Source organism: Mesocricetus auratus, unplaced genomic scaffold, assembly GCF_017639785.1.
Source record: "Mesocricetus auratus isolate SY011 unplaced genomic scaffold, BCM_Maur_2.0 Super-Scaffold_100010, whole genome shotgun sequence".
Lineage (NCBI taxonomy): Eukaryota > Metazoa > Chordata > Mammalia > Rodentia > Cricetidae > Mesocricetus > Mesocricetus auratus.
The window spans coordinates 79,393,676-79,417,140 of record NW_024429194.1 but is presented as its reverse complement, the minus strand read 5'-3'; the positions used below and the strand labels follow the sequence as shown (position 1 = coordinate 79,417,140).

The following is a 23,465-nucleotide window of genomic DNA, read 5'->3' as shown; positions in this document are numbered from 1 at the left end:
CCCCGCCCCCTTCCGCAATCAACAACACCCTCACTTCCCGGGAAGGCTTGGGGACTTCCAAGAGCCTTAACCAGCTGACCCTCACTCTGCTGACCAAAACCACAATCATGTCACTTCGAGACTGCAAGGTACGCACACCCCCTCGGCTGGCTCCTCCAGGGTTCCGGAGTTGGCCCAACGCTGAGCAGTCAGGAGCAAAGCTTCAGGTCATCCGAGTCAGGCAGAGGACCTGGTCCTGAGCGCGCGGTGGCGCTGTGCCTTTGCAGCTGAGGGTGGAGGGGACTACCGAGTGGTTCGCAGTCAGGGGACACCAGCGAAAGCTCATGCACGGGGCTTAACTCCAGGAAGCTTTTCGTATGAAGCCATCCAGGGCCAGGACCTTGAGCTCACTTTTTAGACAAGGAAGATGAAAGGAGGAGCAAGCAGCACAACGCCTAATTTCCAAGTCCTGGGAGGTGCAGACCTTTGCTGGCCAGGACTAAAGGTCATGTCCCACGCCCTAGAGAAACAACTGGCACTTTGCACCCTGAGGGCAGCTATTATAATCTGAAGGAATTCCAACTGGTCCAACTCCTCCCACACAGTATTGGCAGGGAGTACACATCTTGCTAGACAATCCACAAGCCAGACATCCTTCGAGATAGACACCCAGGGCCAGGCTTCCCATCACTCCTGCTAATGGAACTCCCATCACCTCACTGGGCTCGCTTAGAGATTTTCCAGGGGGGCAGGTAACCAAGGGTTTGGAGGCTCAGCTCAGTAAGCCCCTGGTGTTCCTTCCCTGTTGTGTAGGCTTGGAAGGATGCTGGGCTCGCGCTCTCAACCACAAGCAATGAAGCCTGCAAGCTGTTTGATGCCACCTTGACCCAGGTATGCCTGTGTCAAGAGACTCGTGTCCTCCTTGGAGGGCTCTGAGGAGGGCTTTCGATTGGTGGATGGATGCCCTGTCAATCCCATTGCAGTAAAAATATGCACTTGGCTACGGAGGTCCAACAATATGGGAAGTGTCTCTGCCAGCCCCACTAGCCCTAATCACAAGGTTCCCAGTTCAAGAATGGACAGCAATGAATTATGCTGAGCCATCTCGGCGTCCCACTATGGCCTGCTGAGGATTTGTTGTGAGCTCTGCCATGTAGGCCTGGGGTCATGTCCTGAGGCTCATTTCATGCTAGCTGGACCAAGATCTTTCTCCATTCCCAGGCACTTCACACCGGTGAAGGATCCTGTAGTTCAGGGACTTGTGGGCTTATAGGAGAAGGGACAGGGTCTCAGAAGGATGGTCCAAGTAGCTTTTTTGCCAGGTGGGACATTGGGGGGCTGTTTGAGTCAAGTGTCATCCAGTACATCAGAGGCCGAGCGAAGGTGCCCCTGAGTCTGCAGACACAGATAGAAAGCAAAAACTGGCCTTTCCATCTTCCAGCCTTTGTGTCTCTAATGGCAATGAGCACCGGGCATGGTCTTTTGGTTTGCTTGGGTCTCATACTGTAGCCCAGATTGACCTGGAACCTACAGCAAGCTTCCTGACTCCATCCCCTGATTGTTGGGATTATGAATGTCAGCGTCCATACCTGGCTTACTATGGTTATTTTTGAAAGAAATGAAGCAGGAATTGTGTAAGTGACTCCAGAGTGCCCCTTGGTGCTGAAGAAGGGGGCATGGTGCACCTCATCTCTTGGGAAGGACCTGCTTTTCCACAGTTCTTTTCTGGCAGTGGGCATCCCCAGCCCTAGGAGGTGCCACCCAACCATGTGTATTTAATCTCCACCTAGAAGACCAATTAAGTTATACCTTCTTTGAATTAGAGTCCAGAAAATGCTCAGTGTTCTTGAAAGAAAAAGAATTCAGATCTGGGACTCCCTCAGCAGTGGAGCTTATGGGAGACCCCAAGTTTGAACTCCAGCGCCCTGACCCCCCACCCAAAAAAATCCAAGTTTAGATACATGCTTTCATCAATACGATCTAAGGCCTCCACTCAGACAAACTAATTTTGTATTTCTCATTCCAGTATGTCAAGTGGACCAACGACAAGAGTCTTGGTGGCATCGAGGGCTGCCTGTCAAAGCTCAAGGCAGCAGACCCAACTTTCGGTGAGTAAAGCTCTCCCTAGGTAGAGGAGCATTGGTCACACGCCCTGACACTGGGGACTCACTTGGCGGGGGTGGGGTAGGGGCATGGGACATATTGGGGACAGTGACTGAGCTGACACTTGCACAGAGGAGGGTGTGATGACAACTACTTTTGTGTTTGGAACAATGGTTGCTCCCATGAGGATACCTTTTCTCTAGTTATCATCAGTTTGACGAAACCATCAATTTAACTACTTAGATGGGGAAACCGGGGCGCAGTGAAATGAGACACATACCTGAGTCTAGCTGGCTCTAAAGCCCAGAATCCTAGCACACAAGGGGTGGCTTCTGAAACCTTTGTCAGGGGTCTCAGGATCCCGGACATCTCCAGAGCTGGATGGAGATAGACTGAACCTGGCTCATGGGAAGCCTCGTATGCAGCGGGCTGCGGGAGGTCAGTCCAGTACATTTCAGAATCCAAGATGGGTGGCCCGAGGGTGGGGTGAGGATCCTGGCCTTTGAGAAGACTTCTAAGATGAAGATGGGTGTTAGGGATGTTCTTAACACGTGCAGCAGCCTGGCCTCGCTAAAGCCAAGGGCCCTATTATCCTGGCAAGGACAGAATGAGGAGAGACAGGAAAAAAGCAGGGCAAGCCAAATGCAGCCACAGGGACAGCTAGTGGTCAGAGTGGACCCACTCTGCAAGCAGAGTCCACTAGCTGGGCTGGGAGTATCCTAGTACTATGTTTTTGTTTGTTTGTTTGTTTGTTTTCTAGGCCAGTGGCAGTTATTCAGTTCTGCAAATCAGGGGACACCCTTCTTTTCTGGAGATGGGGCTGGGAAGCATGGGTGGGGCCTGAGACCTCACCTTCACTAAGCACCACCATCCTCACCATCATGTGTGAGGGCAGCGGAATGGGAACACAGTCTGTTCTCCAAGGCCTTGTTGATTCAGCTCCTTGAATGGCGTCCACAGAGCATCCTGGGAGGTCTGGGCTGGTTATAGCAGTAATGCCAGTCAATGTAGAGGGAAGTGCTTCAGACCTTGGAGTTCAACAGAAAGCCCAATTTAAAAAAAATTACCTCAGTTACTTAGAAGGTGCTTCTTCATCCCCTGCCTGCTGAAAGCCAGAGCTGAGATCCAGGGTTTTGTTTTGTTTTGTGTTTGTGAGACAGGGTTTCTCTGTGTAGCCCTTGGCTGTCCTGGAACTCACTCTGTAGACCAGGCAGGCCTGGAACTCACAGAGATCCACCTGCCTCTACCTCTGGAATGCTAGGATTAAAGGAGTGCGCCTCCCAGCTAGCTGAGATCCAGGTTTTGATAAGGGCCTCGAACACAGTGGACCTGTACCCAGCATGGCTCACACCTTGGGAGTGTGGGGCTGGGCTAGGTTGAGTGACCAGCTGTCTTCCAATCTTCTGTCAGCCATGGGTCATGCCATCTCTAACGGCCTTGTGCTCATTGGCACGGGAAGCTCCGTGAAGCTGGACAAAGACCTGGACCTGGCTGTGAGGACGATGATGGAGGTTTCCCAGACCCAGACTCTGACACCTCGGGAGCAGCTACATGTGTCTGCGGTGGAGATGTTTGCCAAGGGGTGAGGGGCCTCACTGGACTGGGGGTTGGGACTCGGAGCTTGTGCAAGGTGATGCCTCAGGGGTTAAGGGTCTCACCAGCCTGCCACCCTACCCCCCCTCCCCAAATGAATTCTGAATGAAGAAGTATTTATCGAGGGTTTCCAGTTTAGGGTTCAGAATAGCTATGGTTCATTCACATGGTTACTATTTTAATCATAGCATCTAGGAAAGAGAAGGAAACAATTGACCTTTTTGTTTTGTTTTGTTTTTTTATTTTTGTTTTTGTTTTTTGAGACAGGGTTTCTCTGTATTGTTTTGGAGGCTGTCCTGGAACTCGCTCTGTAGACCAGGCTGGCCTGGAACTCACAGAGATCCACCTGCCTCTGCCTCTGGAGTGCTGGGATTAAAGGCATGCACCACCAACGCCCAGGGTACAATTGACCTTTTTGCTTCTTGCTCTGTATTTGTCAGCCTTCTGTTGTAACGAAATACCTGAGACAATATATTTATAAGGAAGAAAGGTTTATTTTGGCATATGGTTTCAAAGGCTTCAGTCCTTGGGCACTTACTCTATGGCTTGTGCTTCATGGTAGTAATAGGTAGTAGAGGAAGCTGCTCACCTCATAGCAGTCAGGAAAGTCAAGATGGGACCAAGGTCCCAATGTTCCCCTCGTAGGCATGCTTTCAGTGACCTAATAGAACATCACCAGGCCCCAAACTCTGGAAGATTGCACCACTCCCCAGCAGTACCTCAGGCTGAGACACCCAGCCTTCAACATACAGGTCTTTAGGGTATGTTCAGGATTCCAACACTGTGTGCATCAGCTCTCTACCTTCCAGATGGTTCCCTGCCTCCATTCCCACAGTCCTCCAGGGTAGTCCCTCTGTCTGCTTGAACAGGTGAGCCATCCTGAAGAGAAGGCTCAGCTGATAGGATGCATGCTACACAGGTTTAGGGATCTGAGTCCAGATGCCCAGCACCCAGGCAAAAAGCCAGGGGGAGGCAGAGACAGGCAGATCCCTGCTGCTCATTGGCCCACCAGTCTGACTGAATTGGTAAGGTCCAGGTTCAAATGAGAGACTATGGAAATAAGGGAGAGATCAATTGATGGGGACACCTGATGTTGTCCTCTGGCCTCCGTGCGCAACATACACACCCCCCCACACCCTCCCACACACACATATACACCAAACCTGGTTTTCTCTTTCTTCTTTTAAAGATTTGTTTATGTTACGTGTCTTGAGTGTTTTCCTTATATGTATATCTGTGTATCACATGTGCCTGGTGCCCAAGGAGACCTGGAAAAGGCCCCAGCACTCCCGCCATTGGCATTATAGATGGCTTTAAGCTGTACTAGGGGTGCCGGGAACTGAATCTGGGACCTCTGTGAAAGCAGCAAGTGCTGTTAACCTCGGAGCCATCTCCAGGTCCCCTGGTTTTCTTCCTGAAGTTGAGTGAGAAGGTAAAATTTCCCACAGGGTTTTGAATTTTATGAGGTATAACCTAACATAGAAAGTGAGTACATATGTATGTCTATAACATTTTTAACTGTGCAGTGTTGGGTGTGGGCTCTCCAGAACTCTGCCTGCTAAGCAAGCTCCAACTACATTCCTAGCTCTTGATGGAATTTCTTTTTCTCAGTTAGAAACAGTTTCTCTTTTTATGAATTACTATTGCATACAAAGCAGTGGGTGTTACCAGACCTTGTTTTCCTCACCACCATCCCTGCTGTCTGTCCTCAAGCCCCAGCCCCACTCTGGCTTATTTTCCTCCTCCCCCAAGATGCCCCTCTGCTTTCATGTCACACATAGTCCATTGCTTTTCGTATTTCCTCCTCCCTTCAGATTGCACTCCTTTTTAGTTCCATGATCCAGGTGTGACACACATACTTAACTATAATATATATATATATTTGATTTTTGTGTGCAGGGTGTGTTGTCGTGTGTGCACACGTCTGTGTTGGTGAGATATGCATGTGCCCTTGTGCTCAGAGGCCAGACGAGGATGGTCAAGTGTCCCATCCTATCGCTCTCCATCTTTGTTCCTTGAGACAAGGTCTCTCACTGAACCTAGAGCTCACGGTCTTTCAGACAGACTGGTGGCCAGCAAGCCCCCCGAACCCTTCTTTCTTCACCACTGGGGTAACAGGAGCATGGCCCTGCCTGAATTTTACTCTGCTGCTGGGGATTTGAACTCTGGTCTTCATGCTGTGTAGCAAGCACTCTTACCTATTGTGCCATCTCCCCAGCCCCAGATGTAATTGCTTAATAGTGACATAGGATGGCTTTTCACCCCGCGTGGATATGGACTTCACGCTCAGCGTGTTCTTGTCTTGCAGAAACTTCCCAAAAGCCTGTGATCTCTGGGAACAGATCCTCCGGGACCACCCAACAGACATGTTGGCTCTGAAGTTTTCCCATGATGCCTACTTCTATCTGGGCTTCCAGGAGCAGATGCGGGATTCTGTGGCTCGAATTTACCCCTTTTGGACACCTGACGTCCCCCTTAGCAGGTACATGCCAGCAAGAAGCCATATCATCTCATTCTTCAGTCTCTCTCCTCTGCCCCAAAGGCATAGAAACTCTATTGGCCCCAGCCTAAAGATAACAAGACTCTTGCTGCTAATTTAAAAGGATCCTTTTTCTTCATTTGATCTTCATCCCATCCTGTGAACAAGATGGTACCACTGTGTATCAGTCAGATAGCATTTTTTGTTGTACTAACAAGCATCCCCAATATTATATTCTGCAAAGCTTAATACCCAAACTTTATGTCTATCATTAGTTTTACTTTTTTACGATGGGATCTGATTCTGTAACCCAGGTTGGCCTTAAATTCATGGCAATCTTATGTGCTGTGATTGCAGGAAATGAGCCACCACTCCTGGCTGTTCCTTGTTCATCTGTACAAGGCTAAGGGTGCTGTGACCACATCCTTGTCTATTTTCAAGATGGTTAGAGCAATGACCTGTGGATACACCAGTGGCTATGAGGAAAAGGAGTGTTCTCCAGAGGGCAGCTAGGGAGCATCTAGAAAATTCAGAACCTTTAGGGCAGGGTGACAGGCTAGAAATTCCCCAAAAAGTCAACTTCCTCTTCATATCTAAAGGAACCTGGAAGGCAGAGTATCCTTTTCTTTCTGGGACTTTTCTCTATGACCATCACCTGATCGGATGAGACCCACCCCCATATTATTGAGAATCTTGTTTGTCTCTAAGTCTACTGATTTAAAAGCACACCTGTAGGCGAAGCTTTCCTGTCCTGACTGCCTGCTCCTAAATAGCCAACACAGAGGCTTAATATTACTGACAAATGCTTGGTCGATAGCTCAGGCTTGTTACTAGCTAACTCTTACACTTAAATTAATCCATATTTCTTATCTGTGCTTTGCCATGTGGCTCCTGACTTGTGACCTCATTTTCTACACATTCTGTTTCCTCGGTGGCTGGCTGGCATCTCCTCTGACTCTGCCCTTCTTCATCCCAGTATCCTCAGTTTGGTTGTTCAGCCTAACTTTGTCCTGCCTTGCTGCAGGCCTGTCAGCTTCTTTATTAACCATGATAGTAATACATGTTCACAGTGTACAGAAGGATAATTCCACAGCACACATCTGATATAAATACCTTTGTGGTGACCCTTAGAATGGTGCCTAATCACAGATCCAGGTACCATGGTTCAGCCAAATGGATGATTAAACAACTCACAAGCTAATAGTACCTGACCTTCCACAAGCTCTTGGTAAATTTGTTTGTTTGTTCGTATTTTGAGACAGGGTTTCTCTGTGTAGCCCTTCCTGGCTGACCTGGAACAAGCTCTGTAGACCAGGCTGACCTCAAAATCACAGAGATCAGCTTGCCTCTGCTTCCTGAGTGGTAGATATTTTTAAAAATCACCTGCAAGTCACTGGTCTCCAGTAAAAGCTGCCATTTGCCCCTGTGTGACAGTAAAAGTGACACTGGAGCCCTAGATAGCAGCTTCTGTCTTTGCTCACACAGGGTAGAGCCCGTTGGTGACCTGTGACCTGAGTCTTGGGGCTCAGTGCCTGGGTGCCTGATGAGAAGTGCAAGTATGTGGTCATTCAGAGAATGTGGGCCAGAATGAAGGGTGAGCCAGACAACCAGGGCTGTGGAATGAGTTCTGTGAGGTAGCGGGCTGGTGAGTGGGTGCTCCCAGGCTGGGTGAAGAATGGTGCACAGAAGCCTGAGAGGAGCTATCCAGAGTGCCAGGCTTCCCAGGAAGGTGTGAATAGACTGTGTCATCCTCCGTGAAAGAGACCCTGCATTGATGTCTGAGAAAATAGATCTTTGAACTAAAGGAAGCTCAAAAAGAAGACTGCTGAGCCAGCTCCTCTCTGGGTTGGGGCCATGAGTCAAACTTTCATTGCTGACTCTTGCCTAAGGCCTGAGCAGAATCAGGGTGTCAGCAAATCCCTTTTCCTTGACACCAGCTCTGCACGGCCTTTTAACGAAGTGGACAACAGTGATCAGATTGCCACTCACTGTGTCTTACCTCTGTTCCATCTGTGAAGTCCCTGTGTCCAAACACAGTCACATACACGCCCTGGGTGTGTGGACTCCAGCCAATCCTGCGGGGGACTCCATCCCACTTGCTCTGATGGTTTCCCAGGGATACTGAAGTCTTTTCTCTGTTTTCAGCTATGTGAAAGGCATCTATTCTTTCGGACTGATGGAAACCAACTTCTATGATCAGGCACAAAAGCTTGCCAAAGAGGTGAGTGGGCCCTTCTCAAGCCGTGAAGCCCTTCAAGGTATGGCCCCTCATTTGAGGACCGAGTGTCTTCTTGGGAGGGGCTGTTGTTAGGGAAAGCAGCCGCCTGTCCCAGCACTCTTCTAAGCCTCCCAAGGTCCCTGGAACAGATGAGGCAGTGAGACTCAGGGAGGTGGCGGCTCTTTATACTCAGGAGTTACCAGAGTGGTGGCTCTGTGTTTCTGTGAATCCCAGTTGGCTCTACAGCCACAGGGCCAACTGGGACTGGAGCACTATAGGAGAGCCATGCAAGTCGTGATTGTTCCTCCATGAGTTTTACCTTTCCACCGGATCTAGCCATGCCCCACGAGGCTTGAGGTGGGTGGAGATTTCAAAGGTCGGGGCCTGATCTTGTTATGTTCTTTCTCCCTGACTGTGTGTGGGGCATCTTTGTCCTGCCCACAGGCTTGTCTCTTAGCTATCACTTACCACTCTGGTTGCTTAGCAGTGGGAGGGGTGGAGCCAGTGTGGATCATGCTAGGTGCTTCAGCCTCAGGCCCTGTATTCTGTATTCTGCTGGGATGTGTTTGCTGATCTGGAGTTCTGGGGACTCCCTTCCTGTAGGCCTGAAGCAAGGGTCAAATGACAGCCCTGGGTGCGAGATAGCTCAGGCTCTGGGAGTCCTTCTCTGCCACTCTTGTCCTTGCAAGAATAGAAATAGAAACTAAGGTGCAAGGAGGTATTGCCATGCATAGAGGGTGGCATATGCTCTTGGTCCAGGTTCACAACTGGAACTTGTGCACTCCTGCTCCTGCCAATGGTCTCTGCCCACACTGTTAAACATTTTGGTGCCCAGACAAGAGAGCTGCAGCTCAGAGAGAGGCTAGGCAGAGCCCTCCCATGGTGACAAAGCTCAGGGGTCAGATTGTTACCTAGGCCAGCTGACACACGCCTGTCTTTTAAACAGCCTGGACTAGATCTTGCTTTCCCTGCAACTCTGCTATGGCTCCCGAACCAGGCATTGCCTCAGCTGGCCTGAAGTGCCCCCTCCTCAGGACAGCATCCTCAGGGTGTCTGAATGTTGTCTAAATCAGACGCAATCCAGATTGAGGGATCAGGTGAGGGCTTTTTGTTTGGTTTTGGTTTTCTTTAGCTCCGAGTCAGCCCTGAGGGCTCCAGGTAGCTTCTTGGCCATCTAAGCTCTATGATCAGGATAGCCAGAGAGCCAGCCCGTCTGTGGCTAAGTCACAGGAAGGCTGTTTGGTGGGGGGAACCACCTAGGCATCTGGAGGACAGCAGAGCCGTTGAAGGAGCTTTGAGTGGCACTGTGACAAGCTGACTCCAAAGAGAGATGACCAAGGATGCAGACTCAAGTCTTCCAAGAAACAAGATGTGGCAGAGTAGCACCCCCACCCATTGCTCTTCCCTGCCCTTTGCTCCACCTATAGGCCACACTGACCTTAGCTCCAGCCCCCACAGACAGTTGCTAGATACGAAAACGAGGCTATAGCTGTGTTCCCCAGGTTTCTACAAGGCAAGGGTGGATAGCACCAGGCTCCACTGAACTACAGTGACCTCACAAGGTGACAGTAATCCCAGCAGGTCAACCTCAGGCATGAGGGGTAGGCAGAGAGTTGGAGTATCCCAGGGAACCATGCAAGGGCTCCAGGTGAGTGAGGGTGCTGGTCAGAAAGAACAGGGCTGAGTCCTAGTTCTCAGCTACCCTGTGTGAAAGCAGACGCTTAGAGGTGTTCCTTAGCGGGATGTTCAGCCATGCCCAGGCTGCACCCTGCCATGTCCCCAGCTGTCCTAGTACTCAGGCTCTCTGCCCCAAGGCCTTCCAAACATGTTGTGTGACCCCTGTCTTCCCACATGGAGTGGACAAGACTGTGAAAGCAGAGGGGCAGAAGCAGGGGCCAGAGACCACTGGGGACATGTTGCCAAAACCCTTGCTGCAAGTGTCAGGCCTGTGCAGAAGCAGGCCTGAGGGGCCCTCGATTTGGTGTGGGGCTCTGAGCAGGAGCCAGTGATGGGGTCGCAGTGAACCCCGGTTCACTGCTTCGTGTCGCAGCACTAGGGGGTGCTCCATAGACATGAACTGACCTGGTTAATAGATGGGCAAGGAAGAAGGAGTCAGTCCATGTGTCCCTCTGCCTCACTGTGGAGCTCAGGGCTCGTGTAGATTTTGTCATTAACAACAGTGTCGCTAGAACCGGTTGCTTCTAACTCAGGAAGCCACCTGTGTCCATCTCCAGAGTATAAGTGGGAGGGGCAGCCTCTTGTCGTTCACCACAAAAGGATGTCAAAGTCAACACTTCTCATAGCCCTGAAAGGAAGGCAGCCCTGGAAGCCATCATGGGAAACTGAAGCATAGAGCTCCTGGGTAGCATATTGCAAATGACTGGGGTGTGTACCCAGAAGCAAGTCCTGGCCCCCTTGAGCTCTAGTTTCCTCATCTGTGAGGGCATCAGCCTGCTGTGGTGGGTAGGGCATACATTGATACCCCCCCCAGGTATGTAGGAAATGGGGCTGGTGTCGGGATTGTAATTATTCTGGTTAGAGCCCAATCCCACCCTTACTCTTATTGGGCCCAGGCAGCCAGGCTAACCTCCATTTTCTTTGTCCTCCCATCTCCTACCTCATGCAGGCTTTATCTATTGAGCCGACAGATGCGTGGTCAGTGCACACTATTGCCCACATACATGAGATGAGAGCAGAGGTCAAAGATGGGCTGGAGTTCATGCAGCACACCGAAGGCCACTGGAAGGTATGAGTTGAGTCTTGGTGGTGGTCATCTGCTGGACGACCCAGTCTGATACATGGAACTCCACCAAGGCTTGCTGGGTGGGACTCATAGATGTGGCTTAGTTCCCCGGGAGCTTAGGATCCGCTCAGAGGCATCCTTGACAGCCAAGCATCCTCTGGGAGCTCCACAACACTACAACATCTGCTAGCATTTTATAAGTGTACAATTGGGGTCTGCTATCAAAGAATGGACCCAAAGGGTACTGGGGAAATAAGAGCCCAGCAAGGGTGGGCATGTTTAGGGCCCTGAGTTGCATGTGCTTCTGCTGCTGCCTGCAGGCTCCACATGGGATGATGGAGTGGCCTTCTGAACCACATGATGCAGTAGGTGGAAGAGGCAGGCTGATGGGATGATGGTCCACTGATGTAGGGGCAGCACATGGGGATTAGTGTGAGTCGGACCCCAGGTGCTTAGCCTGACCCTTTCCATGGCCTGAACACTCTTCGGCCTCATTGCCCCTATTCCATATTCCCCACTGTGCTCTTCCCTGCTCCTGACTGGCTGGTGCCCCCTCTAGGGCCATGTCCTCCTGGCCCACTAGCTGTGGTGGTCCTTCTTCCTCCGGGTGTGCCTGTTTTCACTGGACTTGCCTTTGGTGTCCTTGCTGCCCTGTCCTTCTGTGCCATAGCAGGCTCCAAGGGTACCACCAGCTAGGGAAGCAAGCCCTCACCAGGGCCTACCACTGAGTAATAGATACTCAGTGCCTCAGAGTCCAGGCGGGATGCAGTGACCTCCAGCATCCCTCTTGAGCAGTTCCCTAGGCGGGATGCAGTGACCACCAGCATCCCTCTTGAGCAGTCCAGGCTGGATGCAGTGACCACCAGCATCCCTCTTGAGCAGTTCCCTAGGCTAGGACTGTGACTGGTAGCCAAGCCAGCTCCCGGCATCTCCAGGCATGGTTCTAGGTGCAGCTGGCTTACTGGGAGGCTTATGAACATGCAGCCCATTCTAAAGATGCCCAGGGTCTGGAAAATTCTAGGGTCCACCAGGAACCTAAAGCCAGAGAGGCTACTTTTTCCTGGGGTTCCCCAGGCAGATACTGCAAGATTTTGTGGGTAGGGTGTGGAGCACTAGTTGGCCCTGTCCACCAGCTGGCCTGGCTCCCTTCCTCCATATTCCTCCCCCAGAACACACACACAGCCACATGTGTGTGTGTGTGTGTGTGTGTGTGTGTATACCTATGTGTTTGAACATGTATGTTGGTGTAAGTGCACATGTATATATGTGCTTGTGGAAGCCACAGTCATTTCTCAGTTGCCATCTACCTTGTTTTTTGAGCAGTCTCTTCCCTAGCACCTGGAGCTTACGGATTAGGCAAGACTAGCTGGCTAGAAAACCTCCAGGCTCCCCCTGGGGTTACAGGCACACACCATCATGTCCAGCTTTTACGTAGGTGCGGGAGTCAAACTCAGCTCTTCAGTGCTTACACAGCAAACATTGTACCAAGTGAGCATCTCCCCAGCCCAAACTCTAACTTCTGATCCTCTATTTCTACGGCACTGGGATCACAGTGCGTGTTGGGATCACGGGTGTGACCCACCATACCTAGTTTATTCAGTGTTGGAGATTGAACCCAGGGGTTCATTCATGATACCAACTGAACTCTTAGGCCCAGACCTCAGAGCTCAGACTTTCTCTCATTCTTTCTGCAGGACTCTGACATGCTCGCTTGCCATAATTATTGGCACTGGGCCCTGTACTTGATCGAAAAGGTAGGATGTTTGCCTCTTTGGCTTGTCTCACCCAGGGCAGATGTCCAGAGAAGAGCCTATGGTATGTGTCTGACTTCCATGCTGCACCTTTGTGTACTGGTACAAAAGATGGTGTCTTAGGGTTTCTATTGCTGTGATGAAACACCATGACCAAAAGCAAGTTGGGGAGGAAAGGGTTTATGTGGCTTACACTTACACATTGTAGTCCATCACTGAAGGAAGCCAGGACAGGAACTCAAACAGGGAAGGAAGGACCCTGGAGGCAGGAGTTGATGCAGAAGCCATGGAGGGGTGCTGCTTACTGGCTTGCTCATCACAGCTTGCTCAGTCTGCTTCCTTATAGAACCTAGGACCACCAGCTCAGAGTGGTTCTACCTATAGAGAGCTGGGCCCTCCCCCATCAATCACTAATTAAGAAAATACCCTACAGGCTTGCCTACAAGTAAGGTGTTTTCTTAACTCAAGTTCCCTCCTCTCAGATGACATAAAGTGCCCAGCACAGATGGTGTCTAACGCAATACGGTATTCACATTCCAAGAGCCTTGCATGCTGAGCTCCTCAGAGACATTTTTCACTCTTGGCAAGTGGGGCTCGTGTGGCTTAGTAGTTACTTTCCTATTGCTGTGATAAAACACCGTGACCAAGGCAACTTGTGGAGGGGAAGGGTTTATTTGTCCCCAGAGGCATGAGAGCCTCCTTCACAGTGGGGAAGCATGGCAGCTAGCTGCAAACATGGATGCAGGAACTGGACACTGAGAGCTCCACATCTTCCAGGCACAAAGCAACATGGACTGAGAGAAAGTGAAGCCTTAAGCTCTCAAAGCCCCTCCCCTTCCCAGTGACATGCTCCAGCAAGGCCACACCTCCTAAGCCTGCACAAACAGTGCCACCAACTGGGGGCCACATATTCAAACATCTGAGCCCACAGTGCATACTGTCATACCACTACAGGTGGTTTGGAACCAAGTGCGTCTTTACTGCTTGGGGTACAGGGAGGGTCTCAAATTGGACTTACAGCACCAGAAATAATTCTACGACAAGAGGGAGTGGGGACAGGTGGTGGGGATGGGCAGTGACCCATTTGTCAGGGCGCTTCTTGCAGTACTGTTACCATAGAGAAAGACATGGAGGCTTCTAAGATGCCCAGAGATAAAAATACATGCAAGGTGAGACCCCATGGCACAAAGGTTGGGCCCACCTCCTTTCTCCACACTGGGTTCCCACTGGGCCCTGCCCATCTCCCTTAGTGGGGACCTTGGCCAGCTATTCCTAGTGTATCTCCTTTTGACTTCTGCAGATGTTAAGCACAGCAATTTCACCTTTGCAGGGAGAATACGAGGCTGCGCTAACCATCTATGACAACCATGTAAGTGCAACTCACACTGTTTATGGTTCGTTGCTGCGGTCAGCTTGTCTCTCGTAGCCTCTGGGCCTGTTGGCATTGTCCCAGCCAGAGAAAATGGTGGGAGGAAGCCCCCAGACTCCGTGGAATTGGCTCTTGTCAAGAGCCATGTTCTGACTCCACGTACCATGGAGTCTCTGCTTACTGTTCACCCACGGGGTTTGGAGGTTGACATGGCTAAGGTAATCTCTGACTGTCACGGTCCTTTCAGATGGATATTCTTAGTGAGGTAATTCATCTGTCCATAGGAGGTTTGGTTTTGTTCTTTTTCTTTTCTTTTTTTCTTTCTTTTGTTGTTGTTGTTGTTGTTTTTTCAAGACAGAATTTCTTTGTGTAGCTCTTGGCTGTCCTAGAACTCTCTCTCTGTAGATCAGGCTGACCTTGAACTCACAGAGATCTCCTGCCTCTGCCTCCTGAGTGCTGGGATTAAAGGTGTGCACCACTACCACTAGGCTTGTTCACACACACACACATACATATATATATAGATTTTTTTTTAAATCAGAGCCAGGCCTATAGTACACTCCTTGATCCCAGCACTCAGGAGGCAGACAGATCTCTCTGAGTTTGAGGCCAGCCTGGTTTATATAGTGAGTTCCAGGACAGCCAGAGCTACACAGTAAGACCCTTTCTCAAAATAAAAAACCACATTAATTTTGTATGTGTATATATGCTATGACATATATATATACATACACACACATATATGTGTATATATATGTATATATATATATATATGTATATATGAAAGTCAGAGAACAACTTGCAGAAGTCAGTTCTTTCCTTGTACTATGTGAGTCCCAGGCATTAAATCAGGTTTGGCTTCACCAGTGTTTTGCCTGCTTGTATGTATGTGCACTGCATGCATGCCTGGTGTTTGCAAAGATCAGAAGAGGGGGCCAGACCCCCTAAAACTGGAGTTTAGATAGTTTATTTATTTATTTTGTTATGTATACAGTGTTCTGTCTGCATGTATGCCTGCAGGCCAAAAGAGGGCATCATTACAGATGATTGTCAGCCACCATGTGGTTTCTGGGAATTGAACCCTGACCCTCTGGAAGAGCAGCCAGTGCTCTTAACCATTGAGTCATCTCTCCAGACTCCTGTCTGTTTTTACTGTTTTAAAATCTATGCTACAAAACTTAATCAAACCATGGTGCTACAGATCTGGAATCCTAGCTTCTTAGGAGTCTGAGGCAGGAGGATTTGAAAGCTCAAGGTATATCTGGGCTACCAAGTGAGCTCAAGGCTAGCCTGGATAACTTAATGAGACTGTCTCAGAATCAAAAGTTTTAAAAAAGGCCTGGGGATATCAGTGTTAGAGCACTTGTGTGGCATGCTTGGGATCCTATGCTCAACTCCTAGTGTTACATAAAAAAGGAAGAAAAAAAAAGTGTGGGGCTACAGAAATGAGTCAATGTTTAAGAGTACCAACTGTTGCTCCAGAGCACCCAGAATCAATTCCCAGCACCCACATGGTAGCTCACAACTATCTGTAACTCCAGCTTCAGGAAACAAGGTGCCTACTTCTGGCCTTTGTGGGCATCAGTCACACATGTGGTACACAGACGTACATGCAGGCAAAACACTCACATGTATAAAATACTGATGGTGGTGGTGGTGGTGATGATAAATTGTGTAGTATTACAGTAAGCCCCATCCCATCTGTCACCTCTGGAACCTTGTCCTCTCCCCAAACTCAAATTCTCCTCTCACCCCTTGAGCATGCTTTGAAAGGAGGAACTCCCAAGTGAGGGCTTCATAATAAAATTTTGGCACAGGGTGCTCATGATGTGGGGGGGTCTGAACACAAGAGAGACACTTAGCAGACAAGGGTCCCTGGGACGAGTTCTCCTGCCACAATCAGCTTCTTAGAAAAGAAATGGGGGGTGACACGCACTGTGTGCTCTGAGGTGTATACAGGTCTCCTGGTGAACAAAGTCGAATCTAGAAACATGGCGAGGCAAGACAGGAGTCTCCTTCCAGAGTGGGGCTGGGGGTGGCAGTTGACAGGTCCTAGCACTAACCCTGGCAAACAGTGCAGTGGGCTCGTGTGTGTGTGTGTGTGTGTGTGTGTGTGTGTGTGTGTGTGTGTGTGTGTGTGTGTGTGTGTGTCCCTCATACATTCTGGCACCCGCAGCTGCACAGTCCCCTAGTAGGCGCTGTGGTCCTGCACTTGATCTTAGCACGAAGGATGAGAAGTGACAAGGACATTGCTTCGGGTGGTTGGGACGCTTATAGCTTTTGTTTGCTGAGAGCTTTCTCTGTGCAGGTCACAGGCGTGGCTCAGATGGGAACTCTGGCTGTACTCATGTCGCTGTCATTATTTGGCCCTCTGAGCCTGGCCTCCCATGGCCCTTGTCTTTCAGATCCTCCCCAGCCTGCAGGCCAGTGGCGCCATGCTGGATGTGGTGGACAGCTGCTCCATGCTCTACCGTCTTCAGATGGAAGGTAACTGCGTGTCTTCTCTCCTTACACAACGAGAGAAAATGGGATTGCTGGTCTTAGGGCGGGTGCCAGAACCACAGGTCTCGGGATGAATGGGCCTAGCTATAGCTTTGCATGCCAGCTTATGCTGCTGTCTCTGTGCCAGTCCAAGGCAACTGACCTAGCCTCAGCTGCTCTTTATCCCATTCTCCACCCCCACCCCCTTGGTGTAGTGGCCTTAGGCTCTGAGCTTTGCCTTTCCCAGAGCCTGCCTGGCAGGCCTTTCAGGGCACACGTGGCAGCTGGCGACTGGCTGATGCCTCTTTTCCCAGATCACGGGAGGTGATGATTTCCCAACTCTGACATTGCAGAGGCTTCTCAGCTTGTCACCTTAGGCTTCACAGTTGCCCTGACGGGGCTGGCTTCCTGCCCATGCCTGGAGGGTCAGATGACGCCCCACAGAGAGAGATGCTAAGGAAGGCTGGGATTAAAGGGATGCACCACCACCGCCTGGCGCTCACTGTTCCATTTGATAGGCGAGAAACAGACCTAGGGCCCTCTGGGCGGATGGAGATGCCCTAGAGAAGAAAGCTAATCTAGCATTCCAGGACCAAGAGGGAAGAAAAGGAGGTGGGAGGCTGGAGTCTGGGGCAAAGGTAGGGAATGAATTTCTAGAGCCAGAAAATTCAAACTTAAGAAGAGTGTTATTTATTGATACCACTGGCTTTTATTGAATGCCCATTGTGAATCAGGTACTAGACTTGAAACAATATTTTTGGTGTGTGTGTGTATTTTGTCTGCATGTATTTGTGTACCTGGTGCTTATGGAGGTCAGAAGAGGGCATTGGGTTCCCTGGATATGGAGCTAGAAAAAGGCTGTGAGCCACCATGTCGAAACTGGGAACCGAACCCATGTGCTCTTAACTGCCGAGTCATCTCTCCACAGGTACTAGATTGGTGATTACATAAAGAAAATTTAAAACATGTTTTTGGGGGGTCTGGAAGGGGCCTAGGAATAGCTTCATAACCTTTGACCATTTTTCAAATTTTCTTTTACCTCATGGGTTTGTTGCTTCTCTAGGAAAACAAGGAGAGCATAGGTCTTGGTGGCCCTAGTCACCTGACTTCTCACCAGGACAAGATCGATGGGCTTCTGAGGGACATGGGTGCAGGGCTGCCTTATACCAAGCCCTTGGCTCCTCTTTTGGTCCCCAGGGGTGTCCCTTGGCCAGCGGTGGCAGGCTGTCCTACCTGTGACTAAGAAGCACACCCGAGACCACATCCTTCTGTTCAATGACGCTCACTTCCTGATGGCCTCCCTGGGCGCACGGGACCTCCAGACCACACAGGAGCTGCTGACTACCCTACAGGAGGCCAGCGAGTATGTGACACCCCGAGTCCAAGAAGTCTGCCAGCTGAGAGGGTGAAGGAGTACAGGGGTCACCCTGGCTTCTCGGGGAAACCTTAGAGTAAGGTCCTGCTGGTGACCACAGCTTGAAGATATCCATGCTTCTAGGTGGGTGTCCCCAAGGTGGGCGCCCATGCAGGCGTGTATTTCATGGGTATCTGACTTCCAAGGGTCCGGTTGGCATCTTCCTTGCTCTGGGCCTCAGTTTCTTTATCTGTTGGAAATGGTGCCTTCTGAGCTGACAAGGGTGGCCTGGGAAGACAGGTTACTACCGACACATTCTTTGGTAACCACAGTAGCACTGGCTGTTAGTGCCCAGGCTTTGCCTGCAATGTCTGCAGTCCTGATTTCTCCACTGTGCTGTTACACCACTTTCCAGAGGGGCAAACTGAGGCTGGGGACAGGGAGCCAGGTCGTCTCCCTACACTGGGCAGATGCTTCTGCCTCCTGTTTCCCTCAGAGTGCCATCAGGCAGCTGTGAAAGGCCCTTTGTAAAGTGGATACTGAGCTTTGGTCTTGGTGACAGGTCCCCAGGTGAGAACTGCCAGCATCAGTTGGCACAAGATGTGGGGCTGCCCCTGTGCCAGGCCCTTGTGGAGGCTGAGAACGGGAGTCCTGACCGAGTCCTAGAACTTCTCTTGCCAATCCGCTACCGAATTGTCCAGATTGGGGGCAGCAACGCCCAGGTGAGCCAGCTACATACAGGAACCCAGGGGGCTGGAGAGCACTGCCCAGCAGCCAGGTGTCTCCTGTGTAGCCAGCACTCATGGGGTATGAGTATTCTTGTTTCACACTGACACCGGGGGATGTGATGAGGGTGGTGTTTGTCTCAGTGGTTCCTTTGGGCTGGGGACCCCTCCCTGATCCGCATCCCAGGTGCCTAACTTGCCTAACTGACTTCATAGAGAGACGTCTTCAACCAGCTGCTGATTCATGCCGCCATCAACTGCACCTCCAGTGTTCATAAGAATGTGGCCCGGTGAGCACTTGGCCCTTCCTACAGCCAGGCCTGGGCTGGTACCCTATACATGATTTCCCTATGCATGCATCTGCCTTGATATGTACGCTTCTGCTTTTGGGGTTCAGAAAGCAGGAGGCAAACTGGGCATTTGGTTCTCACTTATTAGCAGGCTCAACTTGACAAAGGGGGGACAGCCTTTTTCCCAGCCTCCTGCCTCCCCTGCCTACTTCCCATTTTAGCCATGCTAAATTGCACAGGTAGCTACGACACCTGTTCTCAGGTCCTTGCGTGTGCTATGCCCTCTGCCTGGGACACACTGTCTCTTTTTTTCTCTTCCCCTTTAGGCCTCAGTGGGACACAGCACTGAGTGGGTGGGTATATGGGTTCCATGGGGCACAGAACAGTTCATCACACAAAATATCTGGATAGTTTGGGTGGAGAGGATGATGGTGGATCTGGTGAGGGGGTGGAGGAGCATAGGATGTCCTGTGGAGATGTGGAGGGAGACTAAATGCCCAATGCACTTAGCCCGTGGCCCTGGTTAGGAGAGAAAGCCACAGACCTAGAAACTGGGGGTGTCTGGGACACCCAGTGGAGGAACTCCTATAGCCTTAGCCATTATCCTTTCTTCCCCTGGCTCACCACCCACCCTGCCAAGGAGAGGAGCCCTGGGACCCTGTCCTGTGAGAAGAGGTCTAGGCAGGTGCCCTGGCCTTTGGGCCAGACCCTCAGCAGTACAGGTGATGCCTAGGAACATTTGAACTACTCTGAACTCAGAAATATCGTGGACATGCCCCTGTCCATTGTCACTCCATGTCCAGATACAGAAAGCCCATGTGATGTTGTCGTGGTCGAGCCCCCTGGGGGACCTGCTGTTAGTAAAAAGTGGGGCCTGTGGGCACAGCAAGGAGGATGTGGGCTCTGTGGACAGAGGAGGGGGCTGAGGGTTGAGCTGAGGCAGACTCTAGGGTGCAGTGTGGCCCACCCTGGAGTAGATGTGACACAGCTTACGTCCTACATAGGAGGTAGTGCAGGGGAGAGAGGCCGCACAGCTGCCTGGGAAGGCACTGCAGGGTCGGGCATTCCTTCCAAGTGCCTGCCCCCCTTTGCAGTCCATCCCTGCACAGGCAAAAGCCCTCTGCTGTGGTTTGGGATGGTTTGTGTACGACCCTCTTAGGGTCCGTGTGCTAGACGTGTGTTCCCCAGTTTGGAATTGTTGAGAAGGGGAAGAGAGTTGAGAGGACTCCTGGAATGGGGTCCTGGGGCCGCACACACTCTCAGAAAATATTAAAGTCATTCTCCAGGGGCCCTAGCTAATGCTCTCCAAGGACAGTGGTGTAGAGCGAAGTCACTCAGTTTGCTCAACCTCATCTGCATGCAGTCATTTGCCTTTCTGCCTCTCTTCCCTGTTCACCCAGAGAAGTAGCCTCATCTGGAGCCAGATAGGGCCTCTGTCTTAGACTTCCAGTCTCTGAAACCTAGCTAAATAAAACCTTTAATTTTACAAAGCACCCAGCCTTGGATATTTTGTTATAGCAGCAGAAAGCAGGCTGATACATTTCTACCCTGGCTGTGGTGTTGTCCCCTGCCTGTGTACCAAGCCCCAGCCCCTTAACCTCACTCACTCACCACAGACCCATCATTTTTTATTGTTGTTGTTATTTTGTTTTTTTGAGACAGGGTTTCCCTGTATTGTTTTGGAAGCTGTCCTGTAACTGGCTCTGTAGACCAGGCTGGCCTTGAACTCACAGAGATCTGCCTGCCTCTGCCTCCCAAGTGCTGGGATTAAAGGCCAATGCCCAGTTAAACCCATCATTGTTAATCTATCTCTATCTTAATGTCCTCAGGGTGTTACCAAAATAAACCAAACACAAGCATGGTGGTTTGTTCACACACCAGACTCATCTTATCTTGCAGTTCTCTGAAATGTCCTGCATCAGGACCCAGCAGGATTCAGTTTCTGGTGTGCCCCTCTTCCTGGCTTCAGAGCTTCTTGCTATGTCTTGGCTTTCCCTGAGCACTTAGAGGACAGATTCCCTTGTGTTCCTTATACACAAATCCCACGGTAAGGGTCCTACCTCCTAAGTCATGCTGATGCTGAGGGCGTCAAGGGTGTCAAGAGTCAGCCACAGCAGGGGGGCTTTACCTCTGATGGATTCTGCTCTTGCTTTCTTCAAATGAACGCTTTCCCTACGCACCTACCTATTCTTTCGCTTGCTTTTCCTGGACCCATTTCACATGTGACTTCCTGCCACACGCCATGTCTCTTCTCCCTCTGGTCCTCAGCGTTAGGCTGTGACAGCAGCATGAGCTATGAGGTCCCCTGAGACAGGCAAGCCACAGTGACAGCCCTACACTGGAGTCCTTATCTCTAGTGTTTGTCTCTAAGGCAGAATCAAAGTACTGTCCAGCTGGCTGTACCCATTTGCTCCCACCAGTCATGCTCCCACATCCTTCTAGAAGGTTCTATAACAAAAACTCTTGTGTGTTTCCACAGGAGCCTTCTGATGGAGCGTGATGCCTTGAAACCCAACTCACCCCTGACTGAGCGGCTCATCCGCAAGGCAGCCACTGCCCATCTCATGCAGTAACCCAGGCCAGGTCCTTGGCCTACAGCTCAGCACTGACCTCCTGGCTTTAGGTTGACTGTCTGGTTGGGTTAGGGTTAGGAAACAGCTGGACTTGATTGTCAGAGGATAAAGTAGAATTTTCCAGATCAGTAGTTTAGTAGAAATGAGGGACACAAGTTAATTTTGAGTGGATATTCAGAATTCCTCTCAGGGCCAACATGCATTTTTAAACCTCCAGAACCAAAGCAGTGCTATTATTTGCAGATGCCTTTGTGTTTTCTTGTTCTGCTGCTGGCAGGCAGGGTAAAGGTGTAACGAGCTCAGCTGGGAGGTCTACACGTGACAGACACACACACACACACACACCTGGCACTAGTGAAACCTTTTCATTTAGTTTTCCTTATATTCTACACAGGTCCCACTGTCCCTGGGAAGGATTCCAGTGAGAGCTGCCTGGGGTCCCAGCCAGCAGAGGCTTTTCCTTTTGAGGGGGAGGGGACTCTGCTTCATTGGTTTTGGCTATCAGCCCTAGATTGCAGCACTTGCCACCCTCTCCAAAGATGAGGGGAAGGATGGTTGGGGGGGGGTTGGTGGTGCCACCTGGAGCTTCTCTGTAAACTGCATATGGGAGTGAAGCTTGAGGGATGGGGCTCTGAGTCTGCTCTTCTGAGTGAGTCTGAGAACTGAGCCCGGATCTGCTCTGCTGTGGCAAATAACCACAACACTGACATGGCCGCCACGAGAGTAAACACATCCCTGGGTGCATGACAGGACAGCCCTCCTGGGAGGCTTGTTGCTGCTCTCCGGAAGGGGGGGGTGCAAATGCAAAGATGCTCCTCAGGCTCCTTCAGTTCCCGCGTTAGTGTGGACTAATGGGCAGGTAGGTCTCCCAGGGGGACACGGAGGTCGGCAGACCTCCCGAGCTTTGCCCAGTCAGCTCAGTCCTGAACAGATTCTGGACATTATTTTAATGGGTTCCTTTGATCACTCACTCCTGTGGACACCTCAGAGCATCTCCTGGATGCCAGGTTTGGGTTGGGTCCTGGGGAGATAGGCTTCTCCTTCAATTTTCAGTGGGTGGGGCAGCAAGTCAAGAAATTGCGTAATTGTCATGAGATTTTAAAGGTACTGTCTCTCTACCCCGCAGCCTAAGACAGGCACCAAGGGGCTCGTGGGGGGAGGGGGGAGATGGAGGGCTCCTCATGATTTTTTTAACCTTATTCCAAATAATACAGGATTTACCCAGGAAGTAGGAGCCTTGCTCCCTCTTTCAGGAAGCCTCCCAGCCTTCCTGTGGGCTGGTGACAGCGCCTTCTCTTTGCCCCACAGCCCTCAGTACCTGCCTTTGCTGTTGTACCGCTTTCTGCTATGATTTCTTTCTGGTCAGGAAGTGTGAGCTCTGTATCACCCAGCCACTCAGTGGTTTCCACTGAGGACCTGCCTGTAAAAGCCGGTGTGTAGGCGTGTAAGCTTCAATGGAGGAGGGCATGACTCTACCAGGGACAGATCACTAATTTAAAGAGAAAGTGTGTGTGTGTGTGTGTGTGTGTGTGTGTGTAGAGATGGCTCCGTGGTTAAGAGCACTTGCTGCTCTTCTAGGGGACCAGGGTTCAGTTCCCAGCACCCGTGTGGCAGCTCACAACTGCCTGCCTGTAACTCTAGCCTCAGGGGATCTGACACCCTCTTCAGGCCTCTGTAGGCACCAGCTTACATGTACATACTCACACATTGACAAAAAGGGAATAAAGGTATATTTTAAAAGCCAAGAGGAAATGTAATTAGTTAATTATTAATTTAGGGCTATGCTTTACTGAACATCTACTAGGAA

At 50.6% G+C, this 23,465-nt stretch overlaps 1 protein-coding gene across 2 annotated transcripts; it reads left to right on the top strand.

Annotated features, from left to right (window-relative positions):
* Positions 1 to 2: 2 nt before the first annotated feature.
* Ttc38 (tetratricopeptide repeat domain 38) lies at positions 3 to 23,403 on the top strand. 2 transcript variants are annotated; one of them, XM_040754029.1, is made up of 14 exons: positions 3 to 128; positions 793 to 870; positions 2,006 to 2,087; positions 3,493 to 3,664; positions 5,984 to 6,157; positions 8,300 to 8,375; positions 10,999 to 11,118; positions 12,810 to 12,869; positions 14,197 to 14,235; positions 16,641 to 16,722; positions 17,914 to 18,079; positions 18,633 to 18,640; positions 19,012 to 19,085; positions 21,565 to 23,403. In XM_040754029.1, exons 1-13 carry the CDS (start codon positions 108 to 110, stop codon positions 19,071 to 19,073), a joined length of 1,140 nt encoding a protein of 379 aa, XP_040609963.1. In that variant the 5' UTR covers positions 3 to 107; the 3' UTR covers positions 19,074 to 19,085; positions 21,565 to 23,403. The 2 variants fall into 2 exon arrangements, with proteins under 2 accessions (XP_040609963.1, XP_005067118.1); XM_005067061.4 differs by having other exon boundaries at positions 18,633 to 18,792.
* Positions 23,404 to 23,465: the final 62 nt, after the last annotated feature.

Excerpts from the sequence above, each read along its gene's own strand:
- Ttc38 (XM_005067061.4), top strand. The coding sequence starts at position 108 with ATGTCACTTCGAGACTGCAAG. Across the intron at positions 12,870-14,196 it reads CCCTGTACTTGATCGAAAAG|GGAGAATACGAGGCTGCGCT; the intron begins GTAGGATGTTTG and ends TCACCTTTGCAG. Across the intron at positions 16,723-17,913 it reads CTACCGTCTTCAGATGGAAG|GGGTGTCCCTTGGCCAGCGG; the intron begins GTAACTGCGTGT and ends TTTGGTCCCCAG.